General features: G+C 33.5%; 2 protein-coding genes across 2 annotated transcripts; one reads left to right on the forward strand and one right to left on the reverse strand.

Annotated features, from left to right (window-relative positions):
• On the forward strand, positions 1-6,991 carry LOC126965364 (coiled-coil domain-containing protein 191). The gene is made up of 8 exons (XM_050808909.1): positions 1-56; positions 1,133-1,883; positions 2,046-2,266; positions 2,353-2,498; positions 2,589-2,972; positions 3,272-3,426; positions 3,559-3,716; positions 6,519-6,991. The coding sequence occupies exons 2-7, from the start codon at positions 1,153-1,155 to the stop codon at positions 3,698-3,700; spliced, it is 1,779 nt and encodes a 592-aa protein (XP_050664866.1). The 5' UTR covers positions 1-56; positions 1,133-1,152; the 3' UTR covers positions 3,701-3,716; positions 6,519-6,991.
• Positions 6,992-10,810: 3,819 nt separating this feature from the next.
• LOC126965374 (uncharacterized) lies at positions 10,811-23,935 on the reverse strand. Its single transcript, XM_050808925.1, has 6 exons — positions 23,506-23,935; positions 23,031-23,237; positions 16,885-16,962; positions 16,120-16,296; positions 13,744-13,847; positions 10,811-11,592 (listed from the first exon to the last, which is right to left on the reverse strand). Exons 1-6 carry the CDS (start codon positions 23,718-23,720, stop codon positions 11,555-11,557), a joined length of 819 nt encoding a protein of 272 aa, XP_050664882.1. The 5' UTR covers positions 23,721-23,935; the 3' UTR covers positions 10,811-11,554.

Consider the following 23,935-nt stretch of genomic DNA (forward strand, 5'->3'; position numbering starts at 1 on the left):
TATCTCCGATAAAAACAGCGTGCGGTGCAAAAGAAATACGTATTACTTTTATATAGGTAAGTACGTAGATATTATAGGTAAATTGGCTATAAATTTTATTTGGTAGATTTAGTTTTAGTACTATTATTTTATGTGATAATGTAATGCCTACAGAAGAGATTTCGAATTACTGGTTGATTTGTAGTCTTGTAGAAATTTGAATACAATGTGCTGTATAGATACTTAAATTCAATATGTATTTAGGAAGTACTTAGAACCTACTAGCATTATTTATAATCCTTCTTGATTTTTGACTCATTAGATTGAAGAATACCTAACTTCTTAAGCAGTAGGTAGGTATTTCCTCCGTATTAATAGAAAGAGAAACGGGCGCTTTAAATTCTCAGAGAACTTATGTATGAACCCCAAGTCACTAGGCAGTTACTAGGTACATAAAACTTATTTTGTATTGAGATAATAGGTAAAGAGTAAGGTAAGACACTCACATATAGGTAATATTATGTATTTCCATCAAAAGCGTATAATTATGCAGACTGGAAAATTTAAGAACCTGCATAAATGTAGGTAACTACGAATATTCACTTGATGGAAATATTCCTTTATTTATAATAAATGAAATGAAAAAAAAAAAAACATTGATAGGCGCCCCACTGCGTAGGTTCTGTATACATTATAGATAGAACTACCTTTCGTTAATATCGTGAACCAGTAGGTTCCTGTTCATTATGCACTAGTCGAAAACAGACAGTAATGAGGTTGATTAATATTATAATAATTTTATGAGTAACATTGTTGAATTTCATTGAATCATAGTAATCTTATGCCATTTTTTGTGCTGTGTTCATATTATGCAGTGCCAAGTCTCGTACATAATGCTTAACCGAAGGATCGTCGAGACTCGTGTGATAGTAGAGTGGGCACTAGGCAGCCCGTAGTACCGCATCGCGCTCCAGCAATTAGTTTCACGGACAGTGTCGAGAAAATACTGGTTATAAGTTCTTCATTTTACAGCGACATAGAACAATTTTAGCAAATTAGAACTTATCTGATTTCAACAAAATTACATGCGACGGCCAGAGGCCATAATTATCGTTATACAAACTAAACACTATAATGGGGTTTATTTCAGAAGACAATGACCGAAAAACTAAAATGTTGTCAAAGTTGAACTCAAGATTAATAGAGGAGTATTTAGGTAAACCTGGGATTAAAGTTGTAGCAGATGATCTAAATTACTATCTACAAAATCATAGAATTGAGAATGTAAACAGTCTTGAAATTCTTAGTGACAGTGGTTTTAAATTGATGCCTAAAATGCGTCTCAAAATTATGAATCAAAATATGATTAACTCTAAAGTTAATAAGCAAAAAAAGTTGATTAAGCAAACTGATGATATAAATACAAATAAATTTAAAGAGAACAGCAATGATTTGGAATGCGTGACAAATAATAAAAATGTAAATTTTGCGTGTCACAAGAAAGATTTGACATCATTATTAATAATGATGACAATTTCATCTCAAGAACATCCCAAAGATGAATTGGATGAAATTGATAGCGAAGAGTTGATAAAAAGTCAAAATAAAACAGATATTGATGGATCGCAAGAATATAATACAAATTCAAGCATAGATACTGACTGCTTGAATTTAGACTCGAAATTCACGAATACGAGGCAAAACTACGTAGCCCGGAAGTATCTCAACAAATGGCAGAAATACGTTAGAACGAGAGCTAAAAACATTTTACAACATAAGAAAGAACAGTCCATAAATTTATTTTTAGAGAAACTAGCAAAAAAGAAAAATGAAAATAATCAAATTCAAAGTTCGGTGAAAAAAGCAGTAGAAAATGTAAGAGATTTTAGTAGCTACCAACATAGGTAAACATTTTATGTATAATTTTATTATTATTTTAAATTGATAATGTATATATATATATATATATATATATATATATATCTTTATAGGTATACGTTATAACTATACATAAACAAATTAATGCCCTATTTACAAAGATATATACCAAAAATGACTTTTTACAGGTTTAAAATTCAGAAGCATATTATAGCATTGCAAAAAGCTAAATTGGAGGAGCAAAATAAAGTAATAGAACAACTTAAGTACAACAAAATTGTAGAAGCTTCACGAGAATCCTTAGATTCAATGAGAGAGGAAATTCATCGAACCTATTATGAAATCGATAGACACCTCAAGCCAAAATTGAAAACTCTTACAAATGAGCTAAATCTCAAGGAACTACAGGGTAAAGTATTTGAAGATAATTTTCATTTTTGTAATATACATCTACTTAAAGACTGAAGAGTACATGTTTATAACTTTTTTTTGTAGAACCGTCTTTGATATTGCATTGCTTGAAAGTGCCGCAATTTTTACAAAGAATGGAAGCTAGAGCACGTGAGAGAGAAGAAAAACATGCTTTGATTAGAGAAAGACGAAAACAAATGGAAGAAGAAAGAATTAGACTAAAACAACAAGTAGGTAGATATAAGTATATTAAAAGAAAGTATTATAAAAATATACTATCCTAGCTTTTAATATCTCATATCTTATTATATCTTTTTAAGGCTGAAATAGCTAAGGCAGAAATGGATAAAGAAGAAAAATTAAGGAGGATCAAAGAATTAAAAGATAAACGTAAAAAAGAGAAAATAGAAAATATAAGAAAAAAACAACATGCCGAAAGAATGAGAGCACTTATTGTCATGGCCGATTTACATTATGAAAAAAATTTAATGGCAAAATATGGAATAAAACCGTTGCGCCATCTCATTCAGATGAAATACGACAATGTCGAGAAGGCAGCAGCCCATTATAGGTTTCAACTTATGAAAAATATTTTCTTACATTGGATGTGGCATACGGAAGACATGTGGTTCGAAAGGAACTATAAAGCGACTGATTTTTATCGAAAAATGCTTTTGGCTAAGGGAATAACATGTTTTAAAAAGGTAATGATAAATTATTTATATAAGAGAGGTAAAAGCTCAAATGTCTTATGCCTTTATCTGGTGATGACTATTAGGTACAAATTCTGAAAATCACACAAACGATATCGCGGATGGACCTAACCTATTTATCACATAATAATAGACACTTTATCACATTTATTACATTATATTTGGTCCCTACACTAGGCGTAGCCTGTCCTGTAGGCAACCAATTTACATCCTAAGGTTAACAATATGAACCGAAAGGTCAAAAATTTACCTGAAAATAATCCAGAATATACGTTTTTATACATTTTCAGCACCATTACGATTACATTTTGAAAAGGCAAGTCGCAGAGGATTACTGCGATCTCTATATTACGCAATTAGTGTTTAACAAATTAAGGGAAGCTGTTAAGATTTCCAAAGATGAGTCCCAAATGAAGTGGAAGAAAGCGGTTTTATATCACAACAGGTAAACTGAAGTTGTTGTCTGCAAAATATACATTCTGGACATAACATGTATGCAAATTGTTTTAGGGGTAGGGATCTGATAAGATTGTATAGAATAAATTTAATTTTTTAATCGTTTTTGTTTATCTTTCAGCAATATTTTATTTAAGACCTTCACATGTTGGCGAACGTTGCCCGCATTGAATGCACTAAAAAGAGAACAGGATGCAAGAAAACAGAAATGGAGACAGAAGGTTCTACTGGTAGTTCCAGACTATAAGCCCCCTGACGACTAGATTAACAAAAATGATGGTTTAAGTATCTTATAATTACTATTCTATACTACTATTTATTATTACTACTAATACTATACTAGTATTTTATAATTTATTGAAAGGCTATAAATATTTCACAATTATGTGGAATGAGATGCGCTGAGTTGGTTTTAATTAATTTAATGTTTATGGCAATACTTTAACATGAACACTTCTTACACACGTAAGTACCTACCTGACGCCACAGAGCAACGAATACAATTGTAATATTTGACAGTTTAAAAACTGTTACCATACTAATCTCAAAAAATTAACCCCAAACAACAATCGAATGTGATTTGGCAATTGAAAGTGCACAAAGATTATTTTTTTTGCATTTCATCTCTCTGTTAGTAAACGGTGTGAAAAGCACAGCTTTAAACAATTAAGGTAATTATTGGTTAGTTGTTTGGTGGAGGCGAATTAAGAGATGTACAGGAGTAACTACGTCGTTGAAGTCTAGGACTCTTTCGATTTAGACAGTTGAGATGACAGCAGTGAACCCGGGACCCCTAGCTTAGTAGTCAGGGTCAATAACCACTGGGCTGTATGAGGTGTCATTGCTGTTCTGTTTATAGGTACATAATAATAAGCGGTTTGTCATTATTTGAGGTTTATTTCGTGTTCAGTGTTAGTCCTACTTTCTCCCTCTTAGACTAAAATTGATAAACCTATACACAATCACTACTATAGAATCAAAAATTAAAAATCTACCAGGAGAGTTCATATGTGATTGTAAATGACTGTGTACAAATAAAGAAATTTTGATTTTTTGATAGAATAGATGATTAAAATAAAAAATATAGATACAACAATACTCTCACTTTGGGCTTGTGATTGATAATAGACTCAATAATTGGGTACATCAAAACCATGTCTGTGCTAAATTAAGATCGGTGCTTCGTAAACTTGCAGTTTTAAAATAGAAATTACCATAAAGTGGCCAAAGATTACTTACTATACATGGTTCTGGCGGATCTCGTCTACTACGGTCTAAGCAGTTACGGAAGGACGTACGAGCCATATTTAGATATTACAGTCATATTTTTAGATATGTGCAACTTACAGAAAATAATTCTCAAATTTATCGTACCAAATTATTCTTTTAAACCCAAACGAAATACAGACCTTGCACTTGGTTTTAAGTTTTGCAAGGTTATAAATTGAAAAAGTTAAGTTCCGCATATTGTCAGACATAAATGAATCAAATTTCCGTCGAGAAATCCAAGGACTGCCTCATTTCTCATGATTGAAATTACCCAAATCTAAATAAAACACTTTTAGAGGATTAAAACGCGTGTAGTTCTGTGTTTTTACATTAGATTCTTGCGTAAAAGTTACATCTTTATTATTATTTTAGTTCGTTTCAAGACCTTTTCAGATCAAAGATAGTATTTGTCATATTTGTCATTACGAGGTTAAGCGCCACTTATTGCTTCGGTGGTGGTATTTGCTAGAGACATATGGTACAATTACACGCGTTTTAATTCTTTGAAAGTGCTTCATTTAAAATGTGTAACACACAAACACACAAAGAAAATACTATTACCCAAATCTACAAATATTTTATATGGTCTCCCACTTACCAGATCAAACATTACGAACGTAAATCTACGTTATTCCTCCATACTCAAACAACACTCTGGATAATAAAAAATATTTTAGAAAATCCATCATATAATTTTATCTGTTGCTAGCTAAATAGAAAACTGAATTTATAATTTTAACATTTAGTCGATAATTAATTTTTATAGACTATACCTACTACTTTGTTTACGATACGATCTTTGTTGTATCTGTACTTCAAAATTGTTCTATTATTTTTAAATAATTTTGTAAATTAATTTTAAGAGGCCAACGCCCATATTCTGAAACGTCTCTCAAGTTCTTAAGTCCTACTCAACTATTTGAGAGATTCTTAAAATACAATTTAGTAATTTTTAGAGGTGAAATTTAAGATTTCCCTAAATTTAAGTGTTTCTCAAATTAAGTGGAACTTAGCAGCTATTTTTAATAAAAACGGCATACTAAAACGACACTCAACATAATATGATAGTCATATGTCAAATGAACTACATAGGTTAATATGTTAGTTGAGCAGCCTTCTAATTTAAGAGTGGTCACAGCCTATTTCAAATTCATTTGTGTTGTGTTATTTTAAAGCGACATTTTTTTTTCTTACCAGTGGCTCCTTTGCACAGGAAGCCAGCAAGATTATGGGTACCACAACGGCGCCTACTTCTGCCGTGAAGCAGTAATGTGTAAACATTACTGTGTTTCGGTCTGAAGGGCGCCGTAGCTAGTGAAATTACTGAGCAATGACACTAAACATCTTAAATCTCAAGGTGACGAGCGCAATTGTAGTGCCGCTCAGAACTTTTGGGTTTTTCAAGAATCCTGAGCGGCATTGCATTGTAATGGGCAAGGCGTATCAGTTACCATCAGCTGAACGTCTTGATCGTCTCGTCCCTTATTTTCATAAAAAAAAACCGATGGAACGTGAGTGAAGCCGTCTCAAACATATATTATGATAGTCATAGGCAAAGTGGAGGGCAAAATACCACGCGGACGATCACCCAGCCGCTGGTCGGACCAGATTATGACACTCACTGGCGTACTACTTATGACCGCAATAAGGATAGCCGAGGACCGAAAGGAGTGGAAGGCTTTTGTGACCAACTTACAATAACTTTGAAGTACGGACACGACCTTCAGACATAACGAATGCGACTAAGAATTCGATTACAATGTAGAATATTTTGGAGACAAAAATAAGATAATACAATTTAATATTATATAGATGGCGATCACGTACCGGAAGACGCAGTGTTGGTAGGCCCCCCCACAAGATGGACCGACGATCTGGTCAAGATCGCCGGAATACGTTGGATGAGGGAGCGCAGGACCGATCGTCGTGGAAATCTTAGGGGGAGACCTTTGCCCAGCAGTGGACGTCTTCCGGCTGATGATATTGATTTTGGAATTCTTAATAAGAATTATTTGTTAATACTAGCTATAGGTAACATAATCAGTGAATCTTAGGCGTTTAATTTTTTTCGCTATTAACATATCGTAAAATTTCTTCTTAAATTGCCGAAAATTCATCACAATTATTATTATTATGTATATTTCGGTATTTTTTCGGTAAGAAAAACATATTTCAAAACAGTCTTAAGTAATTAAGTTAGTAGGTACCTACTTAGTACTTAGCCAGTAATTTTTATTGATTACAAGTAGGACATAGACTTAAGCATTACTTTATACCTTGAACTTAAAAATAAATGATGGTGATTCTTACCTATAATATTATTTCATTTGATCCCCTTTATGTGTATGTATGATGTTCTTCTTATTCTTACTTCAATTGTATCCACCTAATAGGTTATTGAGATATTGTTATTTATTTCGACAGACCCAGATTAGTATTATTGAGTCAGGTTATTTTTTTATTACACTATGTTCACTTTTCCCGAGAGAGTAGGTACCTACTCATGTACAACAAATAACTTTTTACTACATCTTGTTTTCGAGTAGGTGAGCTGGTCTTATTATCAACAAATATCTCCTAGTCTCAGATTTTCCCCAATGACCCGTCCCAATGGGTCATCCTGTATACTCGTATACAGTGCGTATGTATATGCGCATTCAGCTCATGTACGGTTCTATAGAGCTTACTTAGACTTTACTCAGACTCTTTTCACTTAAGGCGACACTAAATGCCAACGACCTTGAGCGATATGAGTTCACGGCTGCCGGCCCGCCATCTATGTAACAAAGCCAATATTTTCAAAATTCTTCGGTGGAAATCATTTTATATGCTTACAATCCTCGTTATTCACTACTAATCTGAATAAATGAACCTACACAAAAAAGTACAAGCTATAAGAATAACTTTTCTGAGAGAAGTACCAAAAAAATGCGTCACGCCATGCCAAAAAACTTGTTTAACTTCAAAGAAAAGTGGTTGTTCAAAAAGGCTCGGCAGTGTTAACTATAACCGACAGCAAGCATTAGCAACCTACAAATAAGACTTAAGGATATGTGTAACAGGATTAAGTAGTGTTCATTGCTCGAAATGCTATATCTTCACCTCAAAACTTGTCTAAAAACACTATGTTTGCGTGTTTTCTGCTTACTCTTCGCCTTAAAACTTAGCTGAGTTGAGTTTGATAAAACGGGACCTTGGCTTTTGCATTAGCATAAGCTCAGCATAACTTCAAGCTTCCTCTCCACTATCGGCGATGATCGTTACTTGTATGATCGTCCGTTATCGGCAAGTTAATCGTTGATTATCGTGTAAGCATCCACACGATCGTCCGTGATCATACATTGAGAAGCAGTCCTTCAAGATGGACATGCAATTTTACAGTTGCTACCATTAATTTAATATCAGTACCTATACAATCATTTTGGCAATTTAGTTGAAGGAAGAGTTGTGAAAAAAAATGGAAGAAGAGAAGATGGTGTTTGAGCATTCATCTTAATAGAACAAAGTAAATATCCAAGTTAATTGACGGCGCCTATTTCTGCCGTGAAGCATAATGTGTAAGCACTACTGTGTTTCGGTCTGAAGGGCGCCGTAGCTAGTGAAATTACTGGGCAAATGAGACTTAACATCTTATGTCTCAAGGTGATGAGCACAGTTGTAGTGCCATTCAGATTTTTTGGGGGTTTTCAAGAATCCTGAGCGGCACTGCATTGTAATGGGCAGGGTGTATCAATTACCATCAGCTGAACGTCCTGCTCGTCTTGTCCCTTATTTTCATAAAAAAAAATTGAACTTATTATGTCCAGTGTCCTCCAGTGAATGAATGACAGGCGCGGCGCGGCGATCGTGCGGGCGGCTACACTCGAATTCCCTTTGATGCGTGTCCGAAAAACCGACAATACATCGATCGCCGCGGTCACTACGACATTGAACACGAAGAAATTCAGTCAGAACATTCAGATTCTGATACACATGAGTTTGGAGAATCCCATTATTCTGACTAAATTCCTTCGTGTTCAGGGTCTTCGTGATTCTTCAAACGAATCTCTGTTTTTAATAAATCTGTATTTTTTTGTGCATTCGAATAATTACTTACGTGTTTTTTTTGTTGTGTATTGTCATTTTTGTGTTATATGTTATAATATAATAATGTTGCAATATATGTCTAAAACCTTGACAATGTCTTTAAATTTGATTCTATACATTTTATCGCGTAGTAAATTTGTATGGGTCCAAGACTTGTCTCTCTAGATTATGAAAATTACGCACTGTGCGACGATTATAGACGGTGATCGGCGACTAGAAGCGAATAAGCTTTCCACACAATCGTGCTCGCGTGTAATCGCCTTTAATCGCCGACTGTGAAGAGGTGCCAGGTATATGGTCATGTCTATTGACTATAATAAATTTAAATTTAAAATAGTGTAAAAAAATATATTTTATTGTAAGAAAAAGCGTGGGGTGTAGAAGAATTATTATTTTAATAATATCTTAATAAGCACTCCACGCTTTTTTTACAATAAAATATATTTTTTTTACACTATTTTCAATTTAAAATTATTTTCTATTTTTTAGTTCAATTTTATATAAAACGTGCTTTTTTGTTGTTTTTTAACTATTATTTATTTTTCATTTTTTAGTCAAATTAGTGTAATGTCATCGGTCCTCGATAAATCTACAAAGTTTGAACGAAATCTAGCCGTTTAAAGTGGGTCAAAATCGCGCCCAAAGAAGTCGGTTACAAACTTACAAATATACAGGTGAAGCTAATATAAAGCGTATAAAAACGTAATAAATTTTACGCTAAGCTAAAACCCAGCTAAGTTTTACGTAAGTAAAGTCTGAGCAAAGTCTTAGTTCGCTCTATTGATCTAAGCCTAAAACGCTGGGCCTTATAATAGGAATGAATAATATTTATACAAGTGTTTAAACTTAATTACTTTAATGTCCTATAGTATTTTGATTATTGCCTTCTCGAAACTTGTTATTGAATTTGATTGCCGAAAAATTATATATAATTTTAATATAATTAAATTACTTTATAAGTATACCTATATTTCATTCAAGAAATGAGGGATATATCACTCAAACATAATTGTTTAGATTTGAAAAAGCGAGATCTCAAGTCAATTTCCTAATATTTTTTAATTATTCGGGCTTGAGCAGGCTATCAACTGTAAAGTAGATCCTGTAGATGGAGCCACAACCTGAGAGTTGAACAAGACATACCTACATACATTGAATGGTTGGCTCAATTGGTAAGAGCGCTGGGGCGATCCCTAGAGGCGTCCCTAACTTATGGCACAAATTAAATATGTAGAGGTTAATTTGATGCATTACTTCAATAAATAATCATTCAGGAGCAAGTGCATGGACAATCTAAATATTATATTAAACTAGGTGACCCTACAGACGTGAATTTGTCTATGATATGTCATAACATCAAGAATTATTTCGTAAAATATGCTCCCTGTCGTTATAATAAAATTGTTTCACAGCAGAACTGTCAAGCCGTACGTCAATAAATTATCTCACAGAAAATATGTCCATACAAAACAAATATTGGAAATAAAAATAATCATGGGTTCCAAATCGAAATAAAAACTATCCTATCTCTCAAGTTGGACTAAACTGCACTCCATGAAGTAATCCCCATTTAAATCCGTTCATTAGTTTAGGAGTCCATCGCGGACAAACAATGTGTCACGTAATTTATATATATTACTAGCTGACCAGACAGACGTTGTTCTGTACATAATAAATAAAATACCGTTTTTGATGAATTTGTCAACAATTTTTCATTGTAACAATAATATGCTCCTTGTTGTTATAATGAAATAGTTTCACAGCAGAACTGTCAAACCGCGCGTCAAAAATACTCTCACAGAAAATATGTCCAAACAAAACAAATATTGGAAATAAAAATAATTATGGGTCCCAAATCGAAATAAAAACTATCCTATCTCTTAAGTTGGACTAAACTGCACTCCATGAAGTAATCCCCATTGAAATCCGTTCATTAGTTTAGGAGTCCATTGAGGACAAACATTGTGACACGAGATTTATATATATTAAAGATTAAGATAAGATATAAAAAAAATATATTTTATCATGCATATAAATTTTATATTTAAAGAATTACAATAAAACTTTTACACATTTTTTTTAATATACATTACAGTTTGTTGGCAAAATATAATAAAATCTAAATACTGTTTGAAAATGATTAACACGAGGGGTAAACAAAATTTGGGAAAGGTTATTAAATCTGGTCATCTGAGCATGCAGCCCCTCATTACAATTAAATATACCTATTATGTATTTAAAAGTATAAAAAATCCTTCGTGTTTTTCATCAATAGTTAACGATTACAAAAAAAAAATTGTAATTGTAAAAGTACTTAAATTACTTAAAATTGATTAATCCCAATGAGTTTCCATCGTGAAATTCACTTTCTGCAGCTGTAACGAGTGGCCCGGATTATTCGCCATTCAGTGTGGCATTTTAATTAATTAAAATAATTAACGCTTTCTTCATAAGATGGTGATTCAATTATTTTTTATATCAAATACGATTATTGATGTAAAAACGGAAAAAGCAAATAATTTATTTCAAAATGATCTTTTTGGGATTAAAAAAATATCTTTACGTAGGACAGTCCTCCATTTTTTTATTCCATCGCACGACACAAACTCACTTTTATCTTTAATAAGAACGTTTAGCGCGTAATGTAAGGCAACATTTGATAAATAACGACAATGCTTAGGTACCGATGTGCACCTCGTACTTCGTATAATAGTAATTCGTTATAAAGTATCCTTCAAGAGTAGTTCCTATACACACTCTTTTCATACCGTTATGTTCATCAAACGTTTCCATTTCGGTTCTGAAAGTGAAAAGTAATATTAGCTTGTATTTAATAGTATGTGACTGATAGTGTTGCATTTCATAGGCACTATGTGGAAACATAAAATGTAACAAAAAATATAGTTTTTTTTTTGACAATAAGGGACGAAACGAGCACGACGTTCAGCTTTTTCTTTTTTTTTTATGGAATAAGAGGACAAACGAGCGTACGGGTCACCTGGTGTTAAGTGATCACCGCCGCCCACATTCTCTTGCAACATCAGAGGAATCACAAGAGCGTTGCCGGCCTTTAAGGAAGGTGTACGCGCTTTTTTTGAAGGTACCCATGTCGTATCGTCCCGGAAACACCGCACAAGGAAGCTCATTCCACAGCTTTGTAGTACGTGGAAGAAAGCTCCTTGAAAACCGCACTGTGGAGGACCGCCACACATCCAGATGGTGGGGATGATATCCTAACTTGTGGCTTGTCGTGCGAAGGTGGAATTCGGCGGCAGGAATCAGCTGATGGTAATTGATACACTCTGCCCATTACAATGCAATGCCGCTCAGGATTCTTGAAACACCCTAAAATTCTGAGCGACACTACAATTGAGACATAATAACATTTGCCCAGTCATTTCACAAGCTGCGGCGCCCTTCAGACTGAAACGCATTAATGCTAACACATTACTGCTTCATGGCAGAAAAAGGCGCCGTTGTTGTACCAATTATCTTGCCGGCATCCTGTGCAAAGAAGCCTCCCACTGGTGAGACTTCGTGAAAGATCCAGAAAATAAGACACAGACATGGCGATATTATCTTACACAGGAACAACTCGCGTTTATATTTTTTTTCACATCCTTCTAGAAGCTCTATGTATGATAAATGATAATATTTAATAAAATACGTGATTGATAAATATATTGATATAGGACTGCCTTATTTAACAAAAACAACGTACCAAAAAAAATATTTTAAAAGTCAACAGTCGATATTTCTACATAAATGTGTCGTTTACTATTTTTACAATATTAAATAAGTTAAAAAGGCATTTACTTTCTCAAAATTGATTCCTTTAGAATTCTTTTTGATGTCATTTCTAATAACTACTAGATACTACTACCGCTTTGGAAACAAATGGCGCTCTGAGAGAGAAGAAGCGGCGCAAGAAACTCTCCCAGCATTCTTTTCAATAAAAATATACAATATTGTACAGTCATTTCTATCGCTATAAAATAATCACAATCTAGTCGCAGGCTGTCCCCGATCATTTAGAGATTCAGCAGTGGAGTAATAGGATTTACGACAGAGCCATTTTTTTTATAAAAATTTAAATTTATTTATAGATAATGCCTGAACAGTGACTGGGACTTTATTATAGAAGTGTATACATTTACCATTAAAGCTATTATGTATCTTATGAAGCCTACTAGAATTAGTTACAAGCAATCCCTTATTTCTAGTGTTATAATAATGAAAATCACTATGAAGAGCAAAAGTTGACAGTATGACAATTAACATGTTCCTTTTTATTCCGTTATACCGTAATCGAATTCAACTCAGATATAGATCATTGATGAGTATCGTCCATCACTAAGGCGTTGTCACGTGGTTGTCACTTGGTTGACAGTTGTCACTGACGTTGCTATCATTGACAAGTATTTGAACGAATCCCGCAATTTTAGTGATTTTGTTTTAAAATATATTCGTATCGTATAGTATTAAAATAAATTCTTGAAAGCGAGGTATTTTAGGTTGAATTGTCTGTGTTTGTAGGATCTGCATCTTCTTTTTATCATGAGAATATATTATTTAATTAAATTAAAAAAAAATGCTCGAATGCACAATCACTCATATAAACATGTACTTATTTGTATTATTGTTCAAACCGTAGGTAGTATTTTAGTTTACTTCAACTGTTATCTTTATAAGTTGTTAGCCACATCCAGTCCTTCTTATTCCGGATAAATTTAAAATATGTTGATGTTCTTTTGTTGAGAATTTTTTATGTAAGTACCTTCTTTTTTTGTAATTGTTCACTTTGTCTGTTTTGCATGCTTAGTCATAAAAACCTAAAGTAATATTATATTGTATATTTATTTAAATGTAAGTGATTTTATGTTAAATCTTATGAGAATAAATGTCTTCAAATCGAAAACCGAATTAAAATATAATCAGTACATGAACATACCAGCATATTTTGGTAGGTAAATAAACAATTGCTTTATCAAAACCAACATTATGACAATGATGTATCCAATTCCATAGACACATGACACAAAGTAGAAAGTGTATCTGTAAAATGAGAAATACAATTTCATGAATTATAATATGTGATTATCATTTTAAAAACAAACATAATATATAATCCAAATGTTATGATTTTTACTGACCATACCTAAATTCGACTAAGTTTTGTCCTTAATCAATTCGACACGTGTTTCGTCCCTACCCGAGGCACCCTCAGGAGATGTTGACTCGCTAAATTCTGGCATGAGACTCTCAGTATCAGACAATCTCACAAGAAAAATCACAACATTTGGATAGTAATGGATAAACGCCTAATTCAATAAAAAAAATTAACAGACTTTACTTCACTGAGTTGCTGGTATAATCCCCGCGTGGTGAGAATGGGACAGGTATTCCTCTTAGTGACGTCAGTTTGAAATAGATAACTACTTCAAATATAACCAATCAAAAGTACGTACATTTGCATAAGACAAGGATTATCATGATAAGCTTCCATACCTGTTCTACCTCGCGGGGGTTATTGTGAGTATTACTTATTTAAAGTTATTAAACAGTTTTTTTTTAAATAAAATTATGGGATGGGACGAGCAGGACGTTCAGCTAATTGTAATTGATATGCCCTACCCATTACAATGCATTGCCGCTCAGGATTCTTAAAAAAACCCAAAAATTCTGAGCGGCACTAAAATTGCGCTCGACACCTTGAGACATAAGATTTTAAGTCTCAATTGGACAGTAATTTCACTAGCTACGGCGCCCTTCAGACTGAAACACAGTAATGTTTACAAATTACTGCTTCACAGCAGAAATAAGCGCCGTTATAGTACCCATAATCTAGCCGGCTTCATGTGCAAATAAGCCCCCCTATGGTAAAACCTCATCTATTGTCCGTCTGTCCAGTCCTTTTTTCAGGAATATGTGGCGACATCAATTTGAAATTAATATAAAAGAAGTAATATGTGTGGTCCAGGTCAGACCAATTAATAGATTTGTTTAAGCACCAAGATATTACAAGACTCACAAACACCGCCATATTTGTTACATTTGCATTGTATTTGTGTTTGATGCTGCTGCACCGGGGTTGGTTCTGGGGTGCTCCCCAGAACCAACGGCAGTAGCCTAGAGATGGGCCTGTACCATCCTCTGATCTGCCCAAGTTACAAATGTTATAGCATCAGCAGGTCTACTCGCAAAATCGACAACGATACATTCGGAACGATACGATAATACTCCGAATATATCGCAACTGTCCTACTCTAACAAATGTTCGATTTCCTTATCGTTTATCGTTACCATAGACTAATATATTGATTTTTTTACGATGTCAGTGTGAATGAAATATGTTCAAACCTAAATATTATCTGTGCTATGTCGCTTTTAAATGTCAAAAGTCAAAACATAGTTTAGGCGCTAAGGATCATGACAGACTCTGCACCACCAATTTGGTATCATTTACACATAATGTAAATATTAAAAAATTATGTAATGAATATAATATGACCATTTAAAATTGAATAAATAATACAAAACTTGCGGATAATAAAATGTAAAAAAAAGTAACTCAGCCCTTCTCGTCGACTTCCTATTTCTCAGGCGGCCATTTGCATTATTTCTACGCATAAACGATCAACAAAATTACTTACATGACTTGGTAGTAAAAAAATCCTGTTGAATAGTAAACCACATATCATTATTTTAATAATATTTATTAAGTATGTATATTGTATGGCAAATATATCTACACAACGGGAAACGATAATAGCATCGACAGCCTAGAAGGTGTCGTTGAGATTATCGTAAAAGTGACGTTTGATTATTTGTGAAATTCGAATATTCGTCTCTGACATTTTCAACTAAGAGTAGGGTTAGGACCGATAATATCGAATAATGTTTCGTTCGTTCATCATCGTTTCGACATTCAATACGACGTAACTAAGAGTAGGATTCGACACGACTAATGCCACGATTTATCGAATATCAATTTTAAGAGTAGGCCCCCAGGATGCTTGCCATCATAACAAGTATTACTGTGGCTCTAAAATGCTTGGTATATATAATAAAAGCAGGAAACGTCCTGCAGAAGGCTTTATTGATGCATTTAGTCAAGTGCTTGTTCAAACTTTATACAAGTGCCGGTACATGTGGCCGCAGCGTATAAAATAAAACCTATTTTTAATACAAACATCTGTAGTACCTTGACTTCTTCGTATCATATAGCTTATCCTTGCTACCTGACACCTGTTTTTCGCTTCATTAATAATTCAGTCTTAACACTTTTCAAATATAGTTCCCAGTTGTATCAAAAGTACACACCTACCTAAATTTAAAGTACATATCACTACAGTCCATTGGCAGTAAAATAGGCCCATAAAATTCGAATGGTTTGCAGACAGTTGTCAAGCCCAGGTTTGTGCCAAATACAAGTGTCATCAGTGCAAAGACTTGGCCAAATAGGAAGTACATGTAATTTGGTCTGAAAACACAACAATCCCACCTGTAAATACATTTTATAATTAGATTATCAACATTTAAACATACGTAAAATAAGATTCTTCATAAAGAAGAAAATAATCTCACCATTTAAATAAGAACACTTTGAAGAGTTAATTTTTTCATCACAAGTGGAAGGCTCCTTTGCACAGGAAGCCGGCTAGATTATGGGTACCACAACAGCGCCTATTTCTGCCGTGAAGCAGTAATGTGTAAGCATAACTGTGTTTCGGTCTGAAGGGCGAGGTAGCAAGTGAAATTACTGGGCAACTGAGACTTAACATCTTATGTCTCAAGGTGACGAGCGCAATTCTAGTGCCGCTCAGAAATTTCGGGTTTTTTAACAATCCTGAGCGGCACTGCATTGTAATGGGTAGGGCGTATCAATTACCATTAGCTGAACGTCCTCCTCGTCTCGTCCTTTATTTTAATTTAAAAAAAAACAATTATTTGTAACTTATGTCAAGAAATATCAGCATATGAAACAAATGGCTCTTTTGAAAAGTCATAAAACACACAATAAAGAAGTTTTTGGACTGTTATTTATTCATAGGGTATATATAATATTTTAGAGTTCCAAGTTGTAACTTACCAAATGGAATGAAAGTATCGTTCATTCACTTCCAACTGACACACCGGACAATGATATGAATCTGATGTTAATACTGGACTGAAAATATAAGCAGCAATATATATTACTTATTCAAATAGATCGTACTTTATTGAAGAAAAATAGTAGAGGTTTAAGTATGAAATCACCTTTTTAGCACACTGGCTGCTTTGGAATAAAATAAAACCTCCTTGGGAGAGAGAAACCTTCATATGACAGCTAGAACATTCTCGATTCAAGGATTATTTTTTAACTGCCTTTTCTTCAGGGTTAAGAAGGACATTGAAAAAACCTACATAATTTTTAATACAAGTTCCGGCCAGGAGCTGACGAAGTAGAAACATCTCGCAATATCACAGCTTTGTTTGAAGATAATACTACTGCTTATGAAGCCACCGTGCTTTTTTATTTAATCGCGTCCGTAGAGGAAGGAAGTTCTACTTGACGAATGAACCGCCAGGAAGACCCTAAGATAAATAATGATTAATTGAATTGACCGAGGAATTAGCGGTATTTTTGATATCAGATACATATACTATACTGTATACATATCTATTTAAATATAAATTATTTATTGTTCATTAATATATTATGCCTCTATATTTTGCCTCTATATTTACTTCAAAGACAGTCAACTCGGGGGGTCTCTTGTCATATAACAACTGGGCAATAGCTGGTATTCATAGGAGCAGACAACGGTTATATGAACTATATAGTGAGAGATCATCATGTAATCATGATGTATCTTATCTTCTATATGTGAAAAAATATTCAAAATTAATAAAATTAACTTGCACTGTGCACACAAAATGTTCAGAAAAATATAGTATAATTAACTAATCAGTTATTTTAAATTAGATAAATTATGGAAAATCTTCTCGCATATAGTATATCATATAAGCAATTTTTTTTAATAAGTATCATAAAGGAAAAATGCAAATAGAACCACAAAAAAATGTAATGTTTATAGACCTAATGCAGTGTCAGATAAGACACTTGCAATCCGAGAAATTTGATGTCAAACATATAATTCACTCTGGTAACAGATAAAATATTTGGCTGCCACACCATTAGTCCATGACATGTGTTTTAAACCATGGACAAAAAAATTTAGGTGCTACTAAGTTAAAGCTTACTAATAATTAATTAAACATTCATTTTCAATGTTATTGAAGACCCACATTTTGCACACTCAACATCATTATTCCTTTCCACCCACAAAACTTTTAGAAGTTATCATGCCAAATGAATGTCACAAAAATTTCTTAATTAAATATAGAAGCTACTTTTGTGGGGGAAATACACTTTTCAGTAATTATCTAAAATATGCTATTTAATTTTATGAAAGTATTTTTTTTACTTTTTTGCCAGAAACAGAACAAAGTGCCTGGTAGGTATATGATTTGTAATAAGTGTTAAGAAGGTTAAGAAGGTAGTAAGCTTTTACCCTACGCACCTTCTTGGTAAACGAACGATATAATTGTCAAATGTTTTATGTGTTAACATCTGTCTGAAAGAATAATGTTCGATTCCGTATTTGTTTCATATTATAATTATATTATAAATAAAATATATGAGACTCGTGTTTACTTCCACTCAGTTCATTATTCGTTAATATGGTAGCAGAGCGTTTTTAGATAGCATAGTTCTAAGAATTTGACAAAATTGGACCTGCAGTCAAGATGGATAAATCTATTGCAGAGGTTTCCAAGGTTCGAATTGGGGATTTAGATGCCAAGAAATTCAAAAAGTGGAAGTTTAGAGTTTTCATGGTACTAAAGGGGCAAGAGATGTGTTGGAAGGAAAGAAACCTAGGCCAACATTACTGCCTAATGCCACAGCAGAAGACAAGACGAGGTATGAAAAAGAAATACAGGAATACGATAAGCTCGACAGCGTAATTTCCGTCCTGTTGATGTAAAATCTGCAAGATGACATACTAGAGAAAATGATGCGCTTCAACTACTCAAAAGATATGTGGGATGAGTTACACAGACTATTCGGAGGTTGCACAGTTGATAAAAGCTACGATTTGTGCCAAACTTTCTTCACATACAAGAGAGACACTACGCATGATATGGCAAGTCATATTTCGACGCTCAAGAAATTATAGTATGAACTACACAGAGCTATGGACCTGGAAAAGGATCTGCCAGATATTCTGTTAATCTACAAAATTCTTGATACGTTACCACCGGAATACATGATGTTAAAATCAAGCTGGCTGTTGATGACGAAGAAAGAACGCACAGTTGATAACCTGACTGTCCAGTTGTGTTCTCATGAGAAGGTTCTTGTGAAAGTATAAGAACACGATGAATGCAGCAGCAATGCTGACACATTATGGTTAAAAACAGGAAAGAAGGAAGTCAAAGTTAACAGCAAAGAAGAAAGCAAGGTAGAGACGCGAAAAGATAAGAAAAAGTGCAATTATTGTGGCAAGCTCGGTCACTTTGTAAGGAAATGTGAGAAATGGATAAGTGATGGAAGGCCAAAGAAGTCAAAAAATGACAGTAAGAATGTCAACATGAAAACATGAATGTCAATAAAACAGAAGATACGATAAATTTTTATGTAGATAATGGAGCAACAAATCATCGTAACAAATAGAGACGATCTTTTTGTGGAGTTCAACCATTTTAAGAGCGAGCACACACTACGAGGCGCTAATGGACAACAAATTCATGCAGTAGGGGATTGGTACTATTAGAGCAGAAGCACATGTAGATGGTGAAGTACATCAGATTACCTTAAAGAACGTATGGTACGTACCCACCATAAGTCGAAATCTTTTCTCAGTCCTTGCGCACATGATACTTCGAATAATAGCATATTTGAGCCAACACCAACAACGTGCATATTTCAGGTGAACGGTGTAAAGCGGTTAATTGGAAAGAGAGAGAAGCTTGGTGATCTCTATTGCCTAGTAATGAGATGTTTAACGCCTGCAGAAGTAAACCGGTTATCGACGCTGAACCTTATTCAACTTTACCATGAACGATTTGGCCATCAGACGGCCATAAGACGCATGTTAAGAAAATTTTAGAAAAGGAACTGCACATCAAAACAGAGACAATTAGTGAAGGTTGCATTTACGGAAAATCCCACTGACTTAAAATTGGGACCCGAGAGAAGGATACCCGACCAGGTGAATTATTTTGTACTGATGTTTGCGGCCCTTTCCCATTCTCCTTTGCGAATAATCGCTACTTTGTATTATTCAAGGATGTCCATACTAAGTATCGTTGGGTATATGTAATACGAGAAAAGTCAGAAGTCCACCTAAAGCTATCATTAATGCTAGCTGAAGTTAAGGCAGTCGGTGTGAAGATGAAAGAGATTTTGAGCGACAATGGAGGTGAATTTGACAATAGCATTGTTCGAGAAATACTGCAAAAAGAAGGTATCATACAAAGGCTGACGATGCCTTACACCCCTCAACAGAATCCTACTGAGTGAGAGAATATGACTTTTGTGGAGATGGCAATAGCCATGATGTACGCACATGGAAAGATGCCAGTGCCGTTATGGGCAGAATTAATACTATAAAAATAGCTATGAGCTATATATTGACGTAATAATGAACAAATTTTATCAATTGAATTTGTGTAATGTAGGTATTTATATTTTTTTTAGATGGCACAAAAGCAGACAGATAGTGAGCGTATTAGGCAACTTTTAGAGGATACATCTACTCCAGAGTCGACTCCAGAACGGGACCCATACAGTGATGATGGCGACTATGGATCAGATAAGAATTTAACCTAATTATGATGATATGTCGAGCTAAATGTGGAGTCAGACAAGAAAAATTGCAAGAAATATGATGAGAACAGAGTTCAGCGGATCTAGTGATACTCTAGTGTGATGATGTAGTAGAGGTAACAATCCACTCAACTTTAACTGTCCCTGTGGAGCAGCCGTGCACTTTAGATCAAATTATAAACACAACTAACGACGATATAGGGGATAATAATGCCAGGGCAAACAGCCCATCTATACTAATGTGCCATGAACAATTCGCAATGATGCATCTGATGTACACGAAATATCGTGTGAAAATTCTCAAAATGACACTGACGAGTGGGTGGACGTTACCGCCGAGATCCCTGTTTTTTATTTTGATTACGCGTCTGAAGGACTCAAAGTAGAAATACCTGATAATGCTCAACCTTTAGATATCTTCAAATTAATATTTTCTAACGATGTTTTGGATTTTGTTGTTTCTAAAACAAATGCTTACGGAAATATTACGAGCCATTTATGTATCAGAAATTGAGGCAAAAAGCGAGAAGAAGATAACTGGTTTTATTGAAGCTCTATCTGAGAACTTTCGTCGTGTATATGGTCCTGGCAAAGAATTATCTTTAGATGAATCTCTAGTTTTATATAGGGGTAGACTATATTTCAGGCAGTACATAAAATCTAAGAAGGCTCGTTATGGTATAAAATTTTATATCCTAACCAGTGCAACAGGATATGTTCTGAATATTATTATGTATTGTTGTAAGGGCGAAGATAGTATGTATGGGAAGAAAACCGAACAAATAGTTATGAAACCGCTGAAACCATACTTGATGAAAGGTCATCACGTATTCATGGATAATTTTTATAATGATGTCGATTTGAGTCAGAACAACAAACCCTAAGGGGCTGACACAGATAAAACTAAAAATGGGTGATTTTTTTTGGTGTCGTAAAAAGCAAGTTTACGTATCAGCGTGGTATGATAAGCGTCCAGTTTACGTTATAATTACAAGAAATCATCCTAAGCTAATAAATGTTTTAAACCGATTTGGAAAAATTTCACAAAAGTCTGAAGAGGTTTCAGAATATAATAAATATATGGGAGGAATAGATAGGAAAGACAAAATGGTTGCATATTACTCCTCGCCACAGAAAACAATTCGATGGTATAAGAAAGTATTCTTTCATCTCTTAGATATATCTGTTTGGAATTCTTTCATTGTCTAAAAAAATACTTTAAAAACGATATAAAATACGAATTTCTGGACTATCGCCAAGATTTAATAAAACAAACGATAAACTTAGAGAGTGGTTGTTTTGGTAGAAACATTGTAAGAAATGATAGTATATATTCCAGTCGAAAAACTGCAGTTAGAGCTCCAAAACTTCAACAGGAAAATTTGGTATGTATTAGTCAGGATCACTGACCTGAAGATATTCCATGCTCAACTGATTCCAAGAGGAATTTTAAATATTTGAACTGTAGCCTCTGCACTAAGAAGAAAAAACGCAATGAGACAAGATACAGGTGCAAGGGATGCCGAGAAAAAACTCCCTTATGCCCTACATGTTTTGAGGAATGGCATGCCAACTATGTAAAGACCTCTCTTTAGATAGATAGATACATAAAATGAAACTATTATTCTAAGAAAATGTCCATTTATACAAATATTTTTTTAATTTTTTAAGAGATTTTTTTTGTATTTAAAATAATAAGAACTGGAGTAAGTTCCTACTAATTACTAGGCTGTAATTGATTTTATAATAAATATTTCCTAAGAATGCTGACTTTTATTTTTAAACTGCTATAGCCGTACTGTTATCATGCAATGCAAATTCCCACATATTACACGGCAGTACAGCCTTAGCCATATTATGGTTATAACCGTACTGCCTTCACGAATACCTTTTTTATTATGTGTTACTACAGAATGGTTATAACAGTGTCCCTAAAATGTATAGAAAATTTTAGTGATTTTTTACAAAACTATCAGTTAAATTACCAGCCACGAATGTGTTAAGAAGGTAGTAAGCCTTTAGCCTACGCACCTTCATGGTAAACAAACGATATAATTTTCAAATGTTTTATGTGTTGACATCTGTCTGAAAGAATTATGTTTCAATTCCATATTTGTTTCATATTATAAATTTATTATACTCATGTTTACTTCCGATCAGTTTATTATTAGTTAATAATAAGAAATTGAAGTTTGAATAGCATATAAAATTACTAATTGTAGTACCAATACAGCTGGTTTATTTTGTTCTCGTGCAACACCATACTAATATAGTTTTTTTTTAATGCATACATTCTTTTATTGCTAAATGTGTCATAACATCCAATTTGTAATATATTTTTAGTAATCATTTATATCACATACCTGTATAATTTCCCTTTAGGACCCTCAAATAACTCAATGTCAGCTACAGCCTTCATCTTGTAAAAGAAATAATATGTACATCCAAACAGTAACAGGAATATAAAATGTTCCTTTTGAGTGACCTTTAATGTTCTTACTATTCCAATTTCAAATACAAGAAACAAACAGATGACTGATGATAATGTCCAACAATAGAAAAATGGTGATCTGAAAACAATTTCATTATATTTCCTATATTGTTGATAAGCTTTTATGAGTCCGATATAATGTAAGTTGGATAAGATTATCCTTTCTGCTTTAGATTAGTTTACTATTCTTTACCAGTAAATTTTATTACTATATGCTAACTATAGTTTCTATTTACTGGTGTCAGTAATCCTTATTCATGTACTCTATAAGATCATTAAGAGGTACTCAGGTAAAATTTGGACCAGCATACTTATATATTATGCAGACTTCTAGCTACAATACATACCTGTTCTTTTGTCGTGGTCTGGACTGTACATATAAAGCACCCATCCCTATTAAAATCATAACAATGACTGTAACTGAAAGTGATATTGTTGCTATAACTAATAAAATTGGTAATAATATAAATGGCAAAAGAGCATCTTTTTCCGGTATTTTCTTCATGAATTTACTACAATTATGCGGCAATATATCTTCTATTGTAATTGAATTAATAACCATTTTTTTTTCAATAATATATTTTGTTTGTTGTTAACAAAAGTAAGATTTGAATACTGTATGAAATGTGTGCCTTTTATTTACTCGTAATACACATCTATTTAAGAGGTAATAAATTAGTAATTAGGTACAAAATTACTAATTTCAATTTGTATTTATTTAGAAAATAGAAGTTTCAAGTATCAAACTCTCATTCAAATTTCTCAAAATATTTTGGA

This window comes from Leptidea sinapis, chromosome 7 (genome assembly GCF_905404315.1).
Source record: "Leptidea sinapis chromosome 7, ilLepSina1.1, whole genome shotgun sequence".
In the NCBI taxonomy this organism is placed as follows: Eukaryota; Metazoa; Arthropoda; class Insecta; order Lepidoptera; family Pieridae; genus Leptidea; species Leptidea sinapis.

Bases quoted from the DNA above. Each gene is read 5' to 3' on its own strand.
- LOC126965364 (XM_050808909.1), top strand. From the start codon at position 1,153: ATGTTGTCAAAGTTGAACTCAAGATTAATAGAGGAGTATTTAGGTAAA. The intron at 1,884-2,045 runs GTAAACATTTTA...GACTTTTTACAG, and splicing joins TTTAGTAGCTACCAACATAG to GTTTAAAATTCAGAAGCATA. The intron at 2,973-3,271 runs GTAATGATAAAT...ATACATTTTCAG, and splicing joins GAATAACATGTTTTAAAAAG to CACCATTACGATTACATTTT.
- LOC126965374 (XM_050808925.1), bottom strand. From the start codon at position 23,720: ATGGTTATTAATTCAATTACAATAGAAGATATATTGCCGCATAATTGT. The intron at 16,963-23,030 runs GTATGTGATATA...TTATATTTTCAG, and splicing joins CCTAAAGGGAAATTATACAG to TCCAGTATTAACATCAGATT. The intron at 16,297-16,884 runs GTAAGTTACAAC...ATGTATTTACAG, and splicing joins CGATACTTTCATTCCATTTG to GTGGGATTGTTGTGTTTTCA.